The sequence below is a fragment of the Zingiber officinale genome, chromosome 11B (genome assembly GCF_018446385.1).
Source record: "Zingiber officinale cultivar Zhangliang chromosome 11B, Zo_v1.1, whole genome shotgun sequence".
Taxonomy (NCBI): Eukaryota; Viridiplantae; Streptophyta; class Magnoliopsida; order Zingiberales; family Zingiberaceae; genus Zingiber; species Zingiber officinale.
Window position 1 is genome coordinate 79,342,764 of NC_056007.1, and position 21,492 is coordinate 79,364,255.

General features: G+C 35.6%; 2 protein-coding genes across 5 annotated transcripts; both read right to left on the minus strand.

Annotated features, from left to right (window-relative positions):
- Positions 1 to 10,392: 10,392 nt before the first annotated feature.
- On the minus strand, positions 10,393 to 10,994 carry LOC122034437. The gene has a single exon (XM_042593690.1). It carries the CDS (start codon positions 10,947 to 10,949, stop codon positions 10,512 to 10,514), a length of 438 nt encoding a protein of 145 aa, XP_042449624.1. The 5' UTR covers positions 10,950 to 10,994; the 3' UTR covers positions 10,393 to 10,511.
- Positions 10,995 to 11,480: 486 nt separating this feature from the next.
- LOC122033655 (ubiquitin-like domain-containing protein CIP73) lies at positions 11,481 to 20,659 on the minus strand. Of its 4 annotated transcripts, none has more exons than XM_042592738.1 (16): positions 20,510 to 20,659; positions 19,264 to 19,445; positions 18,117 to 18,234; positions 16,970 to 17,065; positions 16,473 to 16,585; positions 16,309 to 16,380; positions 16,123 to 16,230; positions 15,881 to 15,950; positions 15,614 to 15,777; positions 14,210 to 14,374; positions 14,065 to 14,136; positions 13,863 to 13,995; positions 13,253 to 13,765; positions 12,723 to 13,093; positions 12,560 to 12,643; positions 11,481 to 11,889 (listed from the first exon to the last, which is right to left on the minus strand). In XM_042592738.1, the coding sequence occupies exons 2-16, from the start codon at positions 19,390 to 19,392 to the stop codon at positions 11,881 to 11,883; spliced, it is 2,217 nt and encodes a 738-aa protein (XP_042448672.1). In that variant the 5' UTR covers positions 19,393 to 19,445; positions 20,510 to 20,659; the 3' UTR covers positions 11,481 to 11,880. The 4 variants fall into 4 exon arrangements, with proteins under 4 accessions (XP_042448672.1, XP_042448671.1, XP_042448670.1 ...); XM_042592737.1 differs by having other exon boundaries at positions 19,264 to 19,423; positions 20,510 to 20,657; XM_042592736.1 differs by lacking the exon at positions 20,510 to 20,659 and adding an exon at positions 20,125 to 20,492 and having other exon boundaries at positions 16,979 to 17,065; positions 19,264 to 19,423.
- Positions 20,660 to 21,492: the final 833 nt, after the last annotated feature.

A 21,492-nucleotide genomic window follows, 5' to 3' on the forward strand; every position in this document is an offset into this window, starting at 1 on the left:
TGGGTGGAGAAACCTCACCACAAACTCACCAAGACCTCTTGGACACAAGGAAAACTCTTGAGCACTTGTAGACTACTAATTAGACCTTAACCAAGTCTAATTTCGTCAACTCAAACCAAGCTCCCAAGCTTTGGTTTTATAGCCCGCGGGTTGAAAACCCCGCCTACCAGTCGACTGCTAAAACATGCAGTCGACTGCCCTCTGTAAAAATTCGACCGTTACACCTCAACGGCTCGATTTCACACATTCTGTTCGCTGCCAGTCGACTGCCCCAGTCGACTGCACCAGTCGACTGCTAAAACATGCAGTCGACTGCTACAGTACTGCTACAGTAACGCTACAGTACTGCTACAGTAAACCCTAATTCTTATATTTTACTCCGAGTACAATCTCTCAGCACTCGTCCCTGCCCGACCAACCTAGACCTAGCCTTCTAGCCTCCTCCATCAGCCTTGCGTCCCTCGGATGCCTCCCCATCCTTCACGTCTTGCCTTCTGGAGCTTCCATCGGCCTTGTCATTGTTGTCGGGTCTTCCTTTGCCAAGAGGTCGCGCCTCCGAGACTTCATCCATTGCCAAGTTACACTTGGACTTACGTTGCCAAGACTACATGCTTGGACTTACACCGCCAAGACTCATCCTTGGACTTTCCTCCTTTGCCAAGATCACACTTGGACTTCCTTGTTGTACCTGTATCCTGCACACTCACACTGCATATCAAATACAACAATAAACCTAACTTAAACCTTTGCCCAAACATCAAAACCTAGGGTCACTAGATTGCTCCAACAGGAAGGACTCTTTTGGGTGGTGTTCATCTTGGAGGATCGTCGCCCACACGACGTCCAAGGCGAGGCGAGGAATACGGCAGAAGATCTCGAGGTCATTAGTTTACAAAGAGAAGGTATAATTATCAATTGTTTTCCGCATCATGCTAGTTATTTCTTTTTGTAAGAATTCTAAATACAAGAGGCAATTAGATCTAGTTTTTTGAATTTATTTTTTAAGTTTGTGTTTTCTTCTTTTTCGAATTTGTGATTCGATTGTTCCTTTTGGTTAACCTTGAGTTATTTAAGGAAATAAATATTAGTTTTCCTTAAAAGGCTTTGCCTAGGCGGTGGTGGTTGCTCCCATATCCAAGAAGGCCATGTGCCTCGCCATGCAGTCCTGGAAGCCAATTTTGGAAATTAATATTTATGGAATTAATAACTTAGGTAGATTTGAATCAATAGTGTTAAGTTCCGCTTGCGATTCAAATCTAAACCATTAAGAACAAATAAGTTAAATTTGGAATCAATGATGTTAAGTTCCGTCTGTGATTCCCAATTTAACTTCTAAAGAACACAATAGATTATTTAAGGAAAGGTTCGACACTTGTACAAAAAAATTTTGTACAGTGGAACCGGTACATTTTCCTAGGACTAACCAACAGAATCTGTGCACTTGCGAAAGCGTAACATGTTTTTGGCGCCGTTGCCGGGGACTACGTCCATAACACTAGCTAAGTTATATAGGATTAGACTAGGCTTTATTTTTTCTCTGCATAAAAAAAAAAGGAAAAAATCTACTATTAATAAAATATTTTCACTCTTCTTCCTTACTGTATTCATTTTTTTTTATTTCTTGCTGTCATATTTTCTATCTTATTCTCTTTTCTTCTGCATGCGTAGAGCTAACCTTTCAGGACAGCTGCTACCATTTGATCCAAAGATTGACAGGACCTTTCTGAGGAGAAGGAATTTACAAAAAGCTTTCCAAACAGCAAAAGAATCCTCAGGAATGGCCGATAAACTGCTGAAAGATTATGCGGCACCATATGCATGAGGGGTCCAATCCAGTATCACCCGACCACCCATCTGTTGGTTAGTCCTAGGGAAAACGTACCGGTTCCACTGTACAAAAATTTTGTACAAATGTCGAACATTTCCTTAAATAACCTATTATGTTCTTTAGAAGTTAAATTAGGAATCGCAGACGGAACTTAACATCATTGATTCCAAATTTAACTTATCTGTTCTTAATGGTTTAGATTTGAATCGCAAGCGGAACTTAACACTATTGATTCAAATCCTCCTATGTTATTAATTCCATTAAATATTAATTTCTAAAATTGACTTCCAGGACTACATGGCGAGGCACATGACCTTCTTGGATATGGGAGCAACCACCACCGCCTAGACAAAGCCTTTTAAGGAAAGTTAATATTTAATTTCCTTAAATAACTCTAGGTTAACCAAAAAGAACAATTGAATCACAAATTCGAAAACAAAGAAAACACAAATTCTAAAAACTAATTCGAAATACTAGATCTAATGCCTCTTGTGTTTGGAATTCTTACAAAAAGAAATAACTAGCATGATGCGGAAAACAATTGCTAATTATACCTTCTCTTTGTAAACTAATGACCTCGAGATCTTCTGTCGTATTCCTCGCCTCACCTTGGACGTCGTGTGGGCTACGATCCTCCAAGATGAACACCACCCAAAGAGCTTTCTTCTTCCTCCTCTAAAACCCGACCACCACCACCAATTTAGGAACCAAAGAGAGCAAGGGAAAGGGAAGGGGAGAGATCCGACCATCATGAGAGAGCACAAGCAAGAGACTAGAATTAGATGCCTCCTTCATCATCTTCTTCTTCTTCTTCTCCTTCTCCCCCTCCTTGTATCCGGCCACTTAAAGAATCCACAAGCAATATGTGGCCGGCCCTAGCATGATAAAGAGCTAGGGGCCGGCCCTAAGGAGGAGACTAGAGAGAAGAGAGAAAAATAATTCATTAACCCATGAAGCCTCTCCCCCTTCTTCTTTTATAATACTTGTCCAAGGCAAATAAGGAAAATCTTTTTACAAAAATTAAAATCTTCCTCATATTTTTCCTTTTCCCTTTTTATTTTTCCTTTTCTTTCCTCTTGATTGAATCAATCACCAATCATAGAATAGATTGGATGATGATTTAATCCTATTGGTCGGCCCCTTGCTTGGGTACCAAGCAAGGGTGGCCGGCCCCTATAAGGAAGGAAATATATTTTTTTTAATAAAATTTTACAAGAAGAAATCCTCTTATAAAATTTTACAAGCTCTTTTTCAATTTTCTAAAGTAGGAGTTAAAATAGGAAAGTTTTAAAAATTAAAACCATGTTTTAAAATTTAAAACTTCTCTTATAAAATTTCCTTTTTTAATATGGTGATAGAAAATTTAAATTTTAAAACTTCTCTTCCTTTTTTTTCTAAACTATGAGGATGGTTAAAAAAGGAAAGTTTTAAAACTTTTAAACTTTCTTTTAAAACATGTGGCCTAATTCAAATAAGGAAAGTTTTTAAATTTAAAATCTCTCTTTTAAAACTTGTAGTTTTCTACAAAGAGAATATTTTAAAAATTCAAAAACACCCCTCCTTATTTGAATTATTGTGGTCGGTCCCCTCTTGCTTGGGCACCAAGCAAGGGGCCGACCCCCTTAAGAGGATATGATGGTCGGCCATTGCTTGGTCACCAAGTCTTCCTCCTTGAAGTCAATCTGACCCACCAAGTCTTCCTGTCGGAATCGCACATCTAGACTTTGCCACTCAGGAATCGAACATCCCAACTAGATTTCCCGTCTCATGTCAGGTTCTCTTGACCCATCAAGTTAGTCCACCCTGCACACTCGATAACAAAGTTAGATTACAATAATACCTAACTTAATTCACTTGTCATTCATTAAAACCTGAGTTGGATCATTAGTACAAATTGCACCAATATTCCCGTATGGGAAGAAGCGGATGAAAGTATACCTAAAGATCAATATTGATCAATGGTTCACCATCAGACGAGGATATAGGGTGTTGGTGGACAAAGCAACTAAAGTACCTATCGACCCAGAAAGATGTAATCCAGAAGATAAAAAGAAGACCCAGATCGACTCGAAGGCATTTGAACATGATCCAGTGTGGCTTGACGAAAGAAGAACTAAACCGCATCGACCTGCACGAGAATGCGAAGGAGCTATGGGACAAGCTGGTCGAGTTACACAAGAGCATGACATATTCAAAGGTAACCAAAAGAGACATACATTTGAACAATTTATTTAACATTAAAATGCAGGATGGTGAGACCGCAAGTCAGCTCCATGCCAGAATAAAGAGCATTCTGAACGAGCTCTACTTAATCGGCCATCAGATGGAAAATAGGGATATAATCAGAAACGCATTAAATTCCTTTCCTCGAAACGAATTATGGGGATCTATAATTGATGCCTACAAGGTTTCGAAGAATTTATCTAAATTAAAATTAGATTAACTCTTTTGTGAACTTGAACTTAATGAGCAAACTAACTTCAAAAGGAACGAGTAAAGGTATTGCACTTCTTGCAGATTCCTCAAAAGAAGTCAAGAACAAACCTAAGCTAGAATCTGAGTCTGACCCAAACTCAGATAAAGAAGAACAACTGGTAAACATGATAAGAAAGATGTTTACCAGAAGAAAAGACTTCAGCGAAAAGGATATTCAGAAGATGATCTAGTTAAATAAATGAAGTGTCACCTGCTACTGTGCAACAAAAAGGGACATGCTGAAAGAAGACAAACCCAAGACTACCAGAAGAAAGAAGGTATTAAAAGCAACTTGGGACGAATCATCCTCCGAAGAATCGTACGATGAAGAACCAAAGCAATAGAACTACCTCGCGCTGATGGCATCCGAACCGAAATTAGAAAGTGAAGCTGATGAAGACGACAAGTCAGAATATGAGTCAAGCCACGAGTTCATTCTCGTTTTCGAAGGTCTCAACAAGGTGAATTCTAACATAACTGCTAGATTTGTCAAAATCATTGCATGCTTGGACAAAAAGTTAGGAAAATTAGAAACTCAAATTAATCAACTTCTTAAAGAAAATGAAAACAAAACAGAACAATTTAAAATAAATCCAATAGCTGAACCAGATTAATTTGAAATTTCAACTCAAGTCATAAAACTTGAGGAAGAAAATTTCAAATTGAAAAATAAAGTAAATGAACTAAAAGAACTTTTAGAAAAATTCACAACATGATCTAAATACCTCGACATGATACGAGTTGTGTACAACAAATTCGGACTCGGATATAAGTCTAGCCCAACAAATAAAATATTTATATCACTTATAAGCTAAAATAAGAAACAACCCAAGCTTGGGTTCCAAAATCTTATCTAACCAAGTAAGTAAGACTCAATCAATTTTATGTACCTAAAAATGAAATTCACTACCTAAAACCGAATCAAAATAAACTAACTAATTCAAATCCAAACATAAAATGTAAAATGAAATCAAACAAATCAAATTCAAATAAAAAAATTAAATTTAAGTCAAATAACTACAAATTCAATCTAAACACAAGTTACAATCAAATTTATTATAACTATAAAGTAAATCGACACAAACCTAAAACCTAAAACCTAAAACTTAAAACCAAGTTCAATAATTTAGGAAGAGGCGCCAAATTAGTTGACACTTCTAAAATAATAATTTACCCAACTGAATAATTATGACTAGTTTAATTAGAAACAAAAGTTTAACTTGACAAACAGTAGTACTAGAAAAGTTTTGGATGATAGCAGGTTAGGGAAGCTCTGTCTATGCATGTCTAGGAAGATATGACTTCGACTTGATACATTTGGCTTAGTGGAACTAACTGAAGCTACCTCTCACTAATTCTACCTGATTAGACAAAAGTTTTATACTAAGTTCAGTGGACAGGACTATTTAGAAAATTTTGAAGGCGTGATTATTTTAATGATATCCAGGTGACTCAACACAACTTAGACGTTTATCCAAAAGATGTTTATTTGTTGAACCCAATGTTAAACTTGAATCTAACACAAGTTAAACCAAACCCTGAAATTTAAACTTAACTTATCTCATAAAATGATAGGATTCTTTGAATAAAAATATAGATTGGGTAAGATGAATAAGAATTAAAATAAATTAAAATTGAATTAAATTAAATTTAAATTAAATTAACTTAAAATTTGAACTCAAATTAAAATTAACTTAAAACTTAAAATTAAAAATTAAAAATTAAAAATTAAAAATTAAAATTAAAATTTAAACTTAACTTAAAATTTAAAATTAAGACTTAACTTAAATTTAAATTTAAATTTAAACCTAAACTTAAACTTAAACTTAAAATTTAACTAAAACTTATATTAAACATTAATTAATTCTAAATAAGATCTAAAATAAGATTAAAACACTAATTAAAACTTTAAACCAACATATTTCAAATTAATCAAATTACCAGTCAATTAACTTAAATCTCAATTAATAGCTAAGAATTATCAATACAAACATACACGTAATTCAAACTTAAAAACTTCAAACTTAATAAAACATTAGGAACCTAAGAAGGAAACTTGGAATGGGTACGATAGACTAGGGCTTTTGTTATCAAATAAATTTTCAAGTGATTTGTAAATTCTAGGAAATTCATTACTTACGTTTTCTAAAAATTCTCATTTCCCTAGTATTTTTAAAATTTATTTTAGCCTTGGTCTAAGACATAGAAAGCATGATCCTATAGATCTAGATAACGAGCATCTTACAAACTCACTAGGTTTACTTTGATTATGTTTTCAAAAACTTAGACTGGCGTGAGATGCGTAGGCCCTTTGCCTGAACTTCAGATGTTTATATCAGTGCATCAACATAAGTCTGGACGGAAAATATAACAGTACATTGATCAAGTTAAGTAGTTATTTTTTAGTAAATTTTTAACTGGATATTAATACTTAACTTGACTAATCAAGTGAATACTGTTATCTTCTAATAGTTAGTTAGTAATTAAAAGTTAGACATTTCAGGATAATTTTTAGATAAATATTATTTTTTAAATAATATCATGTTCAGAGAAAGGATATTTGAAAACTCCTTTCAAAAGAATTCTATTTCAATTTTTTTTTTGCAAAGTATTAGTTTAAAAATTCTTTTGAAACCTTACTTTGTAAATGGTTAAAAATAATATCTGTTTTAAAAAAATGAAATGAAAATATTTTGTAAATTGCATTAAAAACGGTTTAAAAATATTTTGAAAAATATTTTTGAAAACACTTTGAAAAGTTTTATCAAATTCTTGTAAAACTTATCTTTGCAAAATGTTTTATTTTTGAAAATCTCAAACATTGGATAACCATTTGTAAAATTTTAAAAATTCTTTTCAAAATTTGCTTAATTATTTTGAAAATCCCTTTGCAAAATTTGTAAAATGTTTTGAAAACTATTATATAAATTGTTTTAACAAACTTACTTTAAGATCCTTTTTGAAAATTATTTGGAAATACTTTATAAAATTTAGTTTTCCAAATTTTTAAAATTTTAAAAATCTTTTGTAAATTTTGAAAAGTTCCATTTAAATTACTTTGAATTTTTTTTTACTTTAAAAATTTTTCATTCACTCCTTCCTACAATAAACATGTAAATTTTTCTAAAAAAAAAATTATACCTTTATAAAATTTATTTACTTGAAATGGTTGTTTTCAAAAAATTATTTTCAAAATTACTATTTAGAAACTTGAAATCAATTATTTGAAGTCTTGTTTGAAAAACTAAATTTGCAAAATCGATATATTTGACTAAAACTTTATTAAGTTATTTGAAAACTAACTTTGGATTGGTAAATAGAACAACTTCTTGATTAATATGCTCTATTTCTGCTTAATGCATTGTATTATTTTTATGCCAAACAGGAAAGATAATGGGTTAGGTTAGTAAAATCAATTCACTCTACTCAATTTGCATTACATGTTTAATGTTTGCTTAATTATACTTTTTTTTAACTTTAACTCAGGTTATCATTACATAAAAAAAAAAATTGTTTGTGCAGGTTACATTGATAATCAAGTTTTAATGTATGACAAATAGATTGAAGTTAGATGTATTGCTTACCTAACATTTTTATTAAGTGGGTAAGACTTGATGGGTCAGAGGATCGGAACACCAGGCTGAAGTCCAATTAAGTTGATAGCTGGCATGAAGTCCAGATTGGTTGAGATATGGCAGAATGAAGTCTAGCTAGGTTGATAACTGACACGAAGTCAAGATTAGTTGAGATCTAGCAGAATAAAGTCCGGCTAGGTTGATAGCTGGCATGAAGTCCAAATCGGTTGAGATATGGCAGGAGGAAGTCCATATTGGCTGAAATTTGACAAGAAGTCCTGGTGAGTCAAGAGACCTGACATCAAGGAAGTCTGCAAATGGTAAGTGAAGTAAGTCGCTGAAGGAGAGAGATCTAGTGAGGATGAGTCCCGATGGGACTTTAGGCACAGTCCAACTTAGAGTCATTTGGGAAGTCTATGCTAAGACCATGACTAGATCGTGATCTTAGAAAGATAAGATTTAAATCATAAATTGATCATATTTTTAATGTACTAATTTTATTTTGCATGATGAACATATATCATAATTGTCTGGATTAAATCTTTTTTACAAGAAAAAGAAAGGTGAGAAAGAGTTGTTCGGACACCCGGAGGGAATCCGGACGCCTAGACTCCAAGCGCTTGGAGTTGATCCGAGCGCCCGAACTAGCCTCGATGAGGCTAGCAGGTGCCTGGCCAGGCACCTGGGCAATCTCGGCGGTCCAAGCGCCCGAGGTTGCTCCAAGAATTCAGACCAGCAAAAATCATCCAGAAGTTGAGTTGGAGCGCGTCGACTGGTCAAACTCAAGTCAACGATCTAGATGCCTGAAGGGTGTTTGGGAATCCGGAGGTGAATAAACTTCGAGGATGAAGTTTCGACTAGAGTTCGCCACGTCAGCATAGTCCAAACGCCCAGGAGGAGATCAAGACATCCGGACGGGGCTATAAAAGGAGGCTTCGACCAACAGCTCAAAAACAACATTTACTACAACTTTCATTCCTGCGCACTGCTCCGAAGAATCTCCTACGAAGCTGTAATGCTCCTCTGACAACTAGCAATAAAGTTCTATTTATTTTCTCTGTTGTTGGTAACCTTTCCTTATTGTTCTTATATTTAAATTTTGTAACATTTCGAACTATTAGTAAATTGTTCAACGAAAACACTTAATAAGTACGGGCCTTGGAATAGGAGTTATCGAAAACTCTGAATCAAGTAAAAAATTAATTGGGTTAGCGCTTGTCCTTTTTTTTTCTTTGCTTTCTCCTTAGCTTTATTTCCTTTGCGTATTCTTGACTTTCGAAAAAGTAATGAACGTTACCCCTCCCCCTAGTGTCTTTATGATCCAACAGATTATATCAATAATCTCCCAATAATTTTATCCCTAGACAAACATATTCGTATATTTGTTTTGTTAAAAAAATACTCATGAGAATATTAAAATAAATGTGCATAGTTACCCGAATGGAAAATAATAATAATTATTATTAAAAGTAAATCGGCGCAAGTCTAATATTGATAAAATGAGAATAAAAAAATCGATGGAGATGATATAATTATCTCTATATGACCAACATATTTTTATAGTAATACGAGTTCAATTTATAAGGTAGAAGAAGTTTAAAGAAAGCATTCACTAGAAGAATACTATTGTAGTCAACCACAAATTGTTGGGATTATTATGGTTTGCTGATGATGACGACGACCCAAACATGATAGGAAAGGATACTTATCTAGATCATATAACAAGTATGGGCCCTCTTGCTATGGTAGTCACCAACTACTATTTTTTTATATATATAAAAAGTACCCCTATTATTATTCAGTGTTTTCAAGATATTCATACTAATCACATCACTCAGATAAAATATTATATAGATATATGGTTTCCTGAAGTTTCCCTACTCGCAAACTAATCTTGGCATGCTATTTAATGCCTTGATGTTCAATCCAATCAATTGCATAGTCAATAGGCCCTAAAGTAAAGACAATTAACTTTTTTTTTAGTTCTTCAACCATAGTAATTTTATATGCTTCTAAAAATATGAATTTTACTTGTAATTTCAACTAGAACTCTCTGGTTTATGTAGTTGGATTCAAGAGTTTGTGTAAGATCAAGGAATAGACCATCCAACTCCAATTGGTATCAAACCTTTCCTTGTCAAGTCAGGGTCAACAAGATAAGTATAACAAAGCCAATATGATATACGAAGGCATATATAAATTAATTTTCTGGATAAAATACTCTAAACTTCTCACTTTAATTCATAAACATCAAATGTTTCATACCCGTCGCCAATCTCCCTCTCTCCCGACCATGAGGCCACATAATTAAAGGACCCCACACTCCGACTAATGGAGATAATGGTATAAATTAGGGTCCCGAATGCTAGAAAACTTGGAATACGGACGGCGTCCCCCATCTCTCTGCTCCACTGAGCTCATGGCGGACGGCGACGTCGAAACAGGAGCACGTTAGCAAAGATAAGTGAAATAAGAGTGATTTGATCAACTCGGCCAATTGCACACATTAAACAATGGAGAAAAATAACAATTAACCCGAAACTATTTTGATTTTCACAAAAGGCTATCATAGAAACACAAATGCGCACAGATTTACTGCGAATCGTCACAGAGGCGCCGACGACGGCGAATCCCTAGTACGCGACCTCGACGCCAACGCCGGCGGAGCGTCGCGGCGGGGAGACCGGAAGGCGGGAAGAGAAGTTCCGGTATCGGCGCCCATCCCCACCGGCGCGAGTGTCCATGTCCTCGTCCTCGGGCCCTTCATCAAAGTTGAGAGCGTAGCTGAGGGGGTCGTACCTGAAGGCACAGGGACCGCGGCTGCCGTTCTGGTGGCGGCCGATCCGCGCCGCGAGGTTCCGGCAGCGTCCTCCGATCTCCGGCAGCTCCTGCGCCTTCGACCGCAGCCAGATCGTCGAAGACCGTACCAGAGACGCCGGCCGACCGCCCTCCTCGTCGCCGGCCGCGACGCCACCACCTCCGCCGCCGAAGCAGCAGGATCCGCAGATCGAGGAGCGAAACCGGTGCATGAGCGAAGGGGAAGGATCCGGTGAGTGTCGGTCGAATTGCATCGAGAATTAGGGATCGAATGGCAGAGATTGGTTTGGCTGAAGCATCAGTGTGTCATATATATTTATATCCGGGAAGACAGACGGGGGAGTTAACGCCGTTAAGGCGACGCTTTTGGGTAGACTCCGCGTGTGGCGAGCTGGATAATCAAAATCTCATTTTCCACCTCCCGAACTATCCTTGTTTTTTCCAAACGCCCTAATAATTTTTCGATCTTCGTAATTATATTCCAAACCGCTCACTCACAGTCAGTTACATAGCAAAAAATGACAACGGTGTCAATAATCAAAACTAAAATAACAAAAGTTTTCAATCTCTACGGCACGTTGAAAATTTTCTAACCTACTTTGTGAAGATTTAAAAACTTTAAGGCGTAAAATGAATATTTATAACCAGCTGTGTGTCGATTAGCGTGGAGAAAAAAGACGAAACTTATTCCATTTGGATGATGATGAACACAGCGATCGTGCCTGCACACTTATGCTTCAAGAACTATGATCTAACAATAGCAATCAGTACAAAAACAGGGGGAATTGAATAAAATAGTGACATGGTTAAGAAGTGCTTATGAAGTATAAATATTAGTATCATGACTTCCTGGTGACGGAACCATGATTTACAAGAAAAAATTTCATAAATTTTGCACTGATCATCTTGTTGAAAACACAAATAAACATGAAGATGGCCATTGTACAGGCTCTTTGAGTACAATGCGACAATTGGAGAAGGAATTTGCTAATATCCACCCGAGTCGTCGGTTCGGGCGCAGGTAGAAAAAGTTTGTTTAACCTCTCAGAAGCTGGATAACATTCATCTTTAAGAAGGGTATGCGGAAAACATTCAACATCAAGTGCGGCATGCTCGGTAGTTTGCTTAGTGGCATTTGCTAGCACTCTTACCCAAAGTTTTAAGACCTCCATATGAATATCTGCTTCATTCACCCTGCAAGAACAGAAGTCTGTAAACTTCGATGTTTGGTACAACCAGAATAAGCTTTGAAACTAGTTCAATATTCCCTGCCCGAACAACTTCTTGCAATTTGAGATTTCATATCATTGAAGAACCCAAAAAAAAAAAGCAGGCACGAACAACTTCCATGCAATTCTATATGCCATTACCTTTTTTTATGTTACTAGTAGCATCTTCCAGCGGATGATAACAAGAACATTAAAAAGAAGAAGAAAAGTAATTAAAAAAAGGTTTGTTAGTGCTCGTGCTAACTCAGTGTCTTCGATCTCTTGAATTTGATCTAATGAAAAGCTATGGGAAATGGTTGTCCGGCAGTGGTGTAGCCTAAGATCTCCTGAAAAGGCTAGTCAATGTCAGTTTAGCTCCAGCCAGCTGAACAATGTCCCCAATGGAGGATCTAGATATACTGCCATGAGGTTCAGACCTAGATATATCATCCCAGCATGGAGTGGGGTGGGAAAACCCTAACCTGGATGGGTTTTAATATTACTATTACATAAAACTTATATAGGACATACTATTGCATATTAAATAACAGCTAGTATATTAAAACTGAAAACATGACACTTGATCCAATTGGACTCACGAGTTGAAGAAAGTAAAAGGAAAAATGTATGCTGAAATTTTCTTCATGATTACAAACCCTTGCACGTTTTGGACTGGGGGCATCAGGTGGGTCTCGACGACTTCGGGAACTACTAGAGTCATTTGAGTTCTGCATGGTGGCCTGTGTATGGACATTATCAATATAAATAGCAAAAGTATCTTGTGTCCAGCAAGTAGTACATTAAAAGAGTCATCCTTACCACTGCTGTTGAAGAGCTCTGATTAATTATTGTATCTTGATCTGTTGATGTGGCTTGAGATATGAATGGCATAAGATTACGTACTAACCTTGAGAAGAATAATCCATCCTCACTTACACTTACACCCACCTCAGGCGAGGAATTTCCACCTATGCCTGCTTGATGTGCAGAAGAACCTCTAGCAAACTCAGGATGACTAGTGGCATTAACATGAACTTGCTCTCTGGGTAAAAATGACTGTAGCCACTGATCCAATCTGCCAGTTAGTTGAGAAATAGGGCTTTGCCTGTTCTGTTGTTCAAATTGGATTTCGTTGTTGCTAATACTGGATTGCATCTGTTGGTTTCCACTAAGGAAGTCTCTTAAAGAGCCTGACAAACATTCTTAGTTTAATGCAGTGTAGGAAAAATTTTAAACTCTAAAGAAGCTACAAAAATCTAATCCACCCAAAAAGGATAATATTTAACTACTTTATAAAGCCAAATTCATAGAACTCATAAGAAGAATGAACTAGACAAATTATTTCTGACCTTGATGTGAAGCTGGAGCTGATTCATTTATTGAGGCATTTAACCCAGAAGCAAAAGAATCTATATTTGCAGAAATTTGGTTAATCTCATGAATAAAATCTCCGATAGAAGATTCCAAGTTTTGTGATTGTATAGTAGATTCAGTGGTATGCTGTTGCTCACTGTTATGACCATTCTCGTTTTCCCCATTAGACAATACATTGCCCCTAGAATCACCCAAGTTCCCAGAAGTAACATGTTGAACCCTTGCAAGAACTGGGTAGATTAACCCAACTGCACTACCAGATGGGTCGGATGTGGATTGGCGAACTCCAGCTGGTAGAGGAACCATTGTTCTTATCGGCAATACTCTTACTCCAGAATCTCCAGCAAGAGATGGATTATCTGAAGCTCCATAAACTGCTTGAGGAACAACGTTTGAAATAGAAGAATTTTCAGTTGGATTTGATGTTTCTTGAACTTCTTGTCCACCTTGTGTGCCTAGGTTATGATGGGAAACTGGTACAGTACGACCTAAGCAAATGATACATCATCTGTCAGGCTGAAGGAATTTAAGAAAACAGAATAATAGTAAAAGGTGATTAAGAATTTGGACAAGATTCTAAAATACCTGCACGAAGACGAATGGTGATATTTCCGGGAACAAATGTAGTACCCAGCGGTTCACCTTGTGAACCATGACCAGTATATGCCGCTCCCATATGATGTGAACTAAAGTTTGATCCTGGAAAGAAAGGAACAGGCTGCGACAAGAAAGTTTAGCTGATACAGAAAACAATGAGATATAACTCAACAAAAAGGAGTTCTTTAACCTGAACCATAAGAGGATTAGGTCCAGATGCAGAGATAAAAACTGCTGGTCCCGCATTGATCACAGCATCAGACTTGCATGATAAACATTATTCAACTATGAGCATGTTTGAAATACATGGAAGGGAAACTACTTATGAAACATACTGGTCTTTCACCAAAGCGCAATGTCCTTGTTATACGACCCAGCTCTAGCAGTAATGAACCCAAATTCTGCAATAAGATTCCAGACCTAAGCACACTGTTTTGAAGGTTCCCACGCATAAGAGGATCCATCAAATTTACTTGATCCTCTAGGCGCCTTGTGAATTGCTGTATAAAACAACAAAACAGCATTGTCAAAATGATTGATAAAAAAAATCACTGAACAAAGGGAACACAAAAATGGTGCCAATATTGTCAGCCAATATGCCATTTATTGTAAATCTATATTCCAAAAGCAAGCAAAAATAGTATAAACAACTTTCTTATGCTCATTGAGAACTGGGGGATAAGATGAGTGGCAAAAAAATATGACTCATTGGATCTTTCACAATAGCACAAGCTTTGGGGGCAAGTGGTCACCACACTAAACAGTGTGCTAGTCTCTGAAACAAAATTATGGCTCAAGACAAATGACACTGATAGATAATTGTGGTGTCTTGAGGGTTGAGAGAAACTATGCCTGAATGAGGAAACAAGGGGTAGAAAAAAATATGACTGAATGAGGAAACAAGGCGTAAAAAAACTAGGACTTCAAAATAGGAATTAACAAGTGTGTTTTCTTCCTAATAGAACTGAGTGACGCCAAGCCCATTAACAAATACTACAGAAGAATCTGATGGCACCATAGACCATGTCAAAGTGAACAATCACTATAGACTGACAGCAAGCCAACTATCAATTATCACAGATTTAAATGCCAGATTCAATTGGCATAGACCATGTCTGTGTCAATACCTCGTCAAACCACATAAACATGAAAGGAATGACTAACCATCCAGCAAATACACTGTTGAAACTGAAACTGAGGAACAAGTTTCTGCATATACTATTCAGTTTATTTGGTAACCATTCAACTTACATTAACTGCTAAAAAAATCCCTATTTTGGAGGTCTTGTCTTCTGAGATTAAAAGATGATCCCATTATTTAATGACAAATACTTGTTCATAGGACATCATAATATAAAAAATGAAGATTGACATTGAACATCTTCTAACTATTGACATTCGAATATTCGTGTTCGTCAAATCCTTCTAAAACTGTACTAGGACATGTTATCCATCTCTAAGTTTCAGGGATGAAAAAAATAAAAATAAAACTAGAAAACAAGACTTAGCTCGAAAACATCAAGTTCATTTATTCACCACAGATTCAAATAAAATAGTATAATTGTAATGGTTCGATCATAGCTGACTCTACTTGAAATGTATAATACAACTAGTACAAAATGTATAATAGAAAGTTTGGTGCTTAAGAGCAATAACTTGGTAATTTAAATTGTTATGCCTTATTCAGTTCTTTGTGAAAAAGCCAACTTGATAAAACCCAAAGTGGAATGAAAACATACTGATATGTATCCATCAGCTAGCATCATTAGCAATTCTCTTGTAGAAAGTAGAATGTCTGTTAAAGACGCTAGACTTGGTGGGCCACCTGGGGTAAAAGAATGGTGAGACTGAAGACCATTGCCAAGCATATTAGCGGTGTCTGGTTCATTTCTGTATTCCACACCTGACAAACAATGAAATTTCTTCTAGTTATACTATAACCCAACAGCGAGCATTAAAATAAATCTCGTCAGGTTTATAAAGAAAACAATCAGTTGCATCTATACCTTCTCTGAAGAACTCATTCCTCATGAAGCTCAAATACTGATGTATGGTGGTCAAAGAATCAGGAATTACCTGTGTAGCTACAATTTATAAGAAAGTATAACAAAAAAAATGTCTCACCTGCTAACCTAGATGCTAAAAAAGGTTTTACAGTTGAACAGAGAGTGTGGTGTAAATAATTTGCTCAAGCACGCAAATAAACATATAAAGCATATCCAGACACTATCTGTGGTTGACAACATACAGTCGGCTGTTGAGGCCCTAATGGAACTGCAGCTTGGAATTGGTCAGATGACTGCCTAGAACCAAGCTCGCCAAATGGAATGTCAAGAGAGGCTCTTGCACTCAAATCCTGTGAAGCAAGATTATTTGTCTTCTGAAATAAAACTTTTAATTTGACATATTTTCACATTAGAGGAATAAGATTTACCCTGAGATCTGTAGTTGAGGTCTGGGATTCAGTATTTCTTGTTGCAACAGCATTCAAGATACTAGATATAATCTGCTCAACGGAATCAATGATTAACCATGTTTATATTATTAAAGTGGACAAACCAAATTAAAAATCAAGGGCATGTGCACTGGCGGAACTACCTGAGAAAGATGAGTATGATGATCCCCATGACCAATATTAGCAGTCTCAAAGACTAAGGTATGAGCTCCTTGACTAACATGACTATGATAAGTATCCGAAGTAGCATTAGCAGCTACAGTGGAAGGAAAAAATCAGTCAAGATTCCTTCACCCCAATTTCTCATTTAGGAAACAATTGGCAAAGATCTGTTCTAATTTCTTCTAGAAAATATTGTACTACAAAATAAAAGCAGAACATTCTCAACTATACTTATACCACCATTAAGCAGAAAGCAAACAGAAGGATTAATTTATTTGCAGTCAATGCATATCAAGGATTACATCCTAATACACTTGGTCTTTTGAGATAAAGGACCACAAATGTTCCAACACTTAGTACAATTATAAAAAGCTTGTTTCGCCAAGTGCATGACAAACAAAAAGAAAATGTTTAAGTTTTCAAGTGAATTCATATTACACAAGATTGAACATAAACCATACATGACCTAAATGCAAACCTGGTGCACCTTCATTTTCCATATGACTTGATGGGGATGAAGAAAATTGTTGTGGTTGTCTAACAACCATATGCAAAGTATGACCATCTTCAATGTCTTATGTAAAGGAACAAGAAGTCATTTAGTAGAATACTGATAATTAGATGAACAAGTCATAAATAGCACAACCTTGACAGGCATGTTCGGTAATAAAATCCAATATTTCCCTAAAATTAATGAGTAGTCCAGGAAAAATAGAAGGATATAATCCATAAGCGCTATGATGTTACACTAACAGGTAACTTTTATAGAAAGAATATAAGCACTAAAAGCAAAAAATATGAGGCAGCCCAGTAAAGAAGCATCAAATGCAGTATGATCACAAGTCAGCACTCAAATGCAGAATGGTTGCTACGAAGGATAGGCAAGTTGCTGGCGTGTACCATCTCCACTGTCCATAATAGTTAGTGTACTCACAACCAGACACGAACCCAATAACACAGGGCACATACAACCAGTCAATATATGAGAACATATTGACTTAAGAGGAGTACAGAAATAACCATAAATGTAATATATACTTGAAACAGGTTATCATGCCTTTTTGTCGATATAGATGCAATTGTGACCATCTTTACAGCATTATCATATGCTTTGAAATATAAAAAAGATGACCTATACATAGAATTGTATTTGAGGTAAAAAGCAAAAGTCAGTATTCTTTTTGATGAAAAACATGATAGCAAGCTTATATAAGATTGCCAATAAGTTCATCATGCAAATTAGTGTGTCCGTCTAGTTATCTACTACATATAAAAGGGAGAAAACATGCATGATTTTTAAATTATCTAGAATGGATAAAAACAGCCAATATCTGAAAGGGATGATGTTTGTGCTTCTCAACAAGTCTATTTCAATACAAACAGGAAAGAGAACATCTAAAGTAAATTAAGAACAGAAATATGATATGCCTTAGCAACTCAAAGTGTTTAAAACTACATGTTTCCATAAATAAAGATGTTACCACAGACAAAAAAATGATGCATTAATAACACACAAGACAAGTAGAAGTGATATTCCTCATGCAAAACAAACCAGTATTCAATCAGTCTAGTGTAATTAAATTAGTCAACAAATTTGCCACATCAAAAATGGCATAATAGGATACGATATGTAGACAAAATTTCATCATCTTTCAGAACCTTGCCACGGCATATTAGACGTTGTTGTTCTGAGATTACCCCAGTAATGCTGGCTATTTGTTCCTTCAGCTTTGGGATTGGCACCTGAGAAGAAAATAAAATATTATACTGCAATGGACTTCAAGGATCTTTATCTTTAAATATGTTTGGAGACGTCATAACAAAAATATGTACAATTCTCATAACTTCATCAAAGCTTAGCATTAGTAACATTATCTTTTTATGATAAAAGATAGAACAGTGATTATTATGCAGAGATTGTTTCAAATTTTAAGATTAAAATCTCTAATGTAATACTAGTATCAAACCTGAGAACCATTTTGAAAATAAAATTTTCAGATATACAACTTCACATATCAACCATTCGAAATGATAATATGGGTAAACAAATAAAATATATAATTACATGAGGTGTCAATCTTTTTCCCACAGTAAATCAAGTTGGAGGAACCTTTCTGTAAACTTCCTCAAAGTTTATTTAGGATTGTAAAATCTGGTAAATCTACAATCTAAATCCCCAGCAAACACTTCTAGCAAGACACATGAGCAAATAAATTGGAGTTGGGAGAGTCAATGCTACAAGGCTTGTTTAAGATCCTATTCCAATGTTTACGCACCTTGGTACCTTGCTTTACAAGGAGATGAATGATAAATGCAAATTTTGACATCTACATCTATATGTTGCTTTGTGCATAGAGACCTATGTATTTGATGCTAAAAATTGGATATGTAACAAACTATTATGCATGCACTCGCAGGATGCTAAATGAGAATAGGATTGAAATGATGGAAATGGACACTAGTGATATTGAATGATTATTAAATATTAAATAACAAATCTTGCTATAATGAACAGATGATGTAAACACAGGAATTAGTCTTAACTTATGATCATAGCAAAAGGACCACTTTTTGGAAATAAAAAAGACTAATGAAGAGTTGAAGAATCAGTAATATTTGTTTATTTAAGATAGGACATCTTTTATCCATTTCAAGCTAACATGTCCCAGTTGCAAACTAATGTACAGAAGAGTCAATGGGCTAAAAGAACAAAGTGTTTTGGATAAAGTAAGCCACAATTTACTTAATGAACAAAATTTAAATTGTACTTACAGACTTCTCTACTTGCAGAGTGTATGTTTGAGAATCCAATGTTTTAATTTTTATCTCCACGGTGCTCTGTGAATCTTTTCTAGCATCTATACAAGATGTTGTTGCTTCTGAAGGATCATGAACACCCATGTTCTCCTCAAGTGACCTGATGATGATTCTCCTAGAAGCATCATCAAAATGCACTAGGAATTTATCAATGCCATTATTATAATTATTCAGATACTATATGTGCATAATCATTGTCTACTTTGGTGCTTGAAAGAAACAGAAAACGAAAGTAAAATAAGATGCATCACACATTTAAAACATGATTCACTATATACTGTGAAATATGTGAAGCTGCTTCACACTCTATTATACCTTAGTGGAAATAGCAATTGTCTGTATCCAAAATTAACCAATGTGAATACATGAAATAAAACTACAACAAAGATGACCATAACTGTACCTAGCATTTTGAATGAGAAATAAGACAAGTAAAATAAGTGACACCAGTTCTATGTCAAACAAGATATGAAATCACCCTATCATGCAAGTAGCATGTATGTCACCAACAATGTGCTATCATCATTGAAAAAATATAGTATAATTCAATCACTTATTCAATCAGTGGAAAGAATCGAGCTTAGATATGCGCCAAAATGAGTCATAAGAACATCATGCCCAAAATGAGCCAAGACACTGGATATAATTCTGGTCGATGCCCTGTAAATACCAAAATATTTCGCCAATTCAGATATCCTATCTAAGACAAACTGGATCAAAAATCAAGAATTTTTACTTAGTTGTTCATTGCCAACAAGGACACAAACTTCGAACTAATCTCTCTTTTTTTCCCCAATGTATCATAAGCACAAGCACCTGGTTAACACGTAGCACGAGTTGTCGCACCCAAACTGAGCACGAAAAGCTTCTCTTTTCCATCGTACAAACCCCATCGCTCCCCTTCAATGAACTCACTGCTCGACTACGTGTCCTATGCGAAAGCCCCAACACCCCAACAAGCGCATCACCACTCATGCGGCATGCCCTGAGCACTAGAAAAATCGAGCGGGTACAAAAACTCAAGACTCGTCGAGAACGGACAAAGCCGGCGTTCCCAAGGTCCCAAATCCCGAACGAGAAAGTAACTTCACAGTAACATAACCAGCTCCGGAAAAGGAACGAATCCCTAATCGCAGAAGCATGGCAGACTCGAGAACAGAAAAGGGGAAACTCCGTAGGCAATCATGGAGATCGTGATTACCGAGGGAGACGTCGACGATGAGCGAGGGTGAACCCTCGACGGAGCGAGGGAGGGAGGCAGCTCGTGAAGCCTCCACGGTACGTACAGCGCTATTGGAATGACACGGATTTAACTCCGCAGTTGAGACTTGCTGCGTTTGGTTTCTCTCACCTGATAAAATTTTAATTTGGTCCAGATATTCTATGTATATTTTTGAACAGCCCCCACCTCAGCAATTGAGATCGAATTCGAAGCGTTGGATTTAAAACGGACGGTGAATGATGCCATGGGAGCAACGGCCGAGTAAACTGCATATGGCTACGCATTAAACGGGATGAGATTTTACTCGAGCAATTTATAATTTAGATTTAATGGCAGATTAAATCTTATTAAAAAAAGAAAGGATCAATTAATAATGAACCTTTTTTAAGTTTTTAGTATTTCATGTACTCGTATTTTTTTTATAAAAAAAGAATCACATTAGTTCATACTGTAATATTATTTTTATAAAGCACTTTTAATATATAGGAATTAATAAAACATTATGATATATAATTAATAATTATTGAAATATGCTCTTAAATATATATATTTTAAAATTAGCTTTACTAAGATATTATTTTTTAAATCTAAAAGGTAAAACGATTTTGCAAAATGACCCACGCTTCTTAAATGCCTAAAACGTTTAAGTTTTAAAAAAAAAAACAAAAACTAATTAGTAGTAAATATATGGGTTTAAAACGTGATTTGAGTTGTAAACATCAATAAGAGGCTAAATTGATTTTAAACATTTGTGTTCTAAAATTCACATATTTGCATATTAACATAGCTCCGTAAATGAATTAATAAACAAGCATTCATTGAATAAATTAAATGATCATTGAATAAATTTACTGTAATATAAAAAGTAAGGGTTCCATATGACATATATGTGGTTGGTCTAGGGATCCGATCTATTTAGACTCGTGTCAAGTGGCATAATTAGATACCCGGTCAATCTAGAC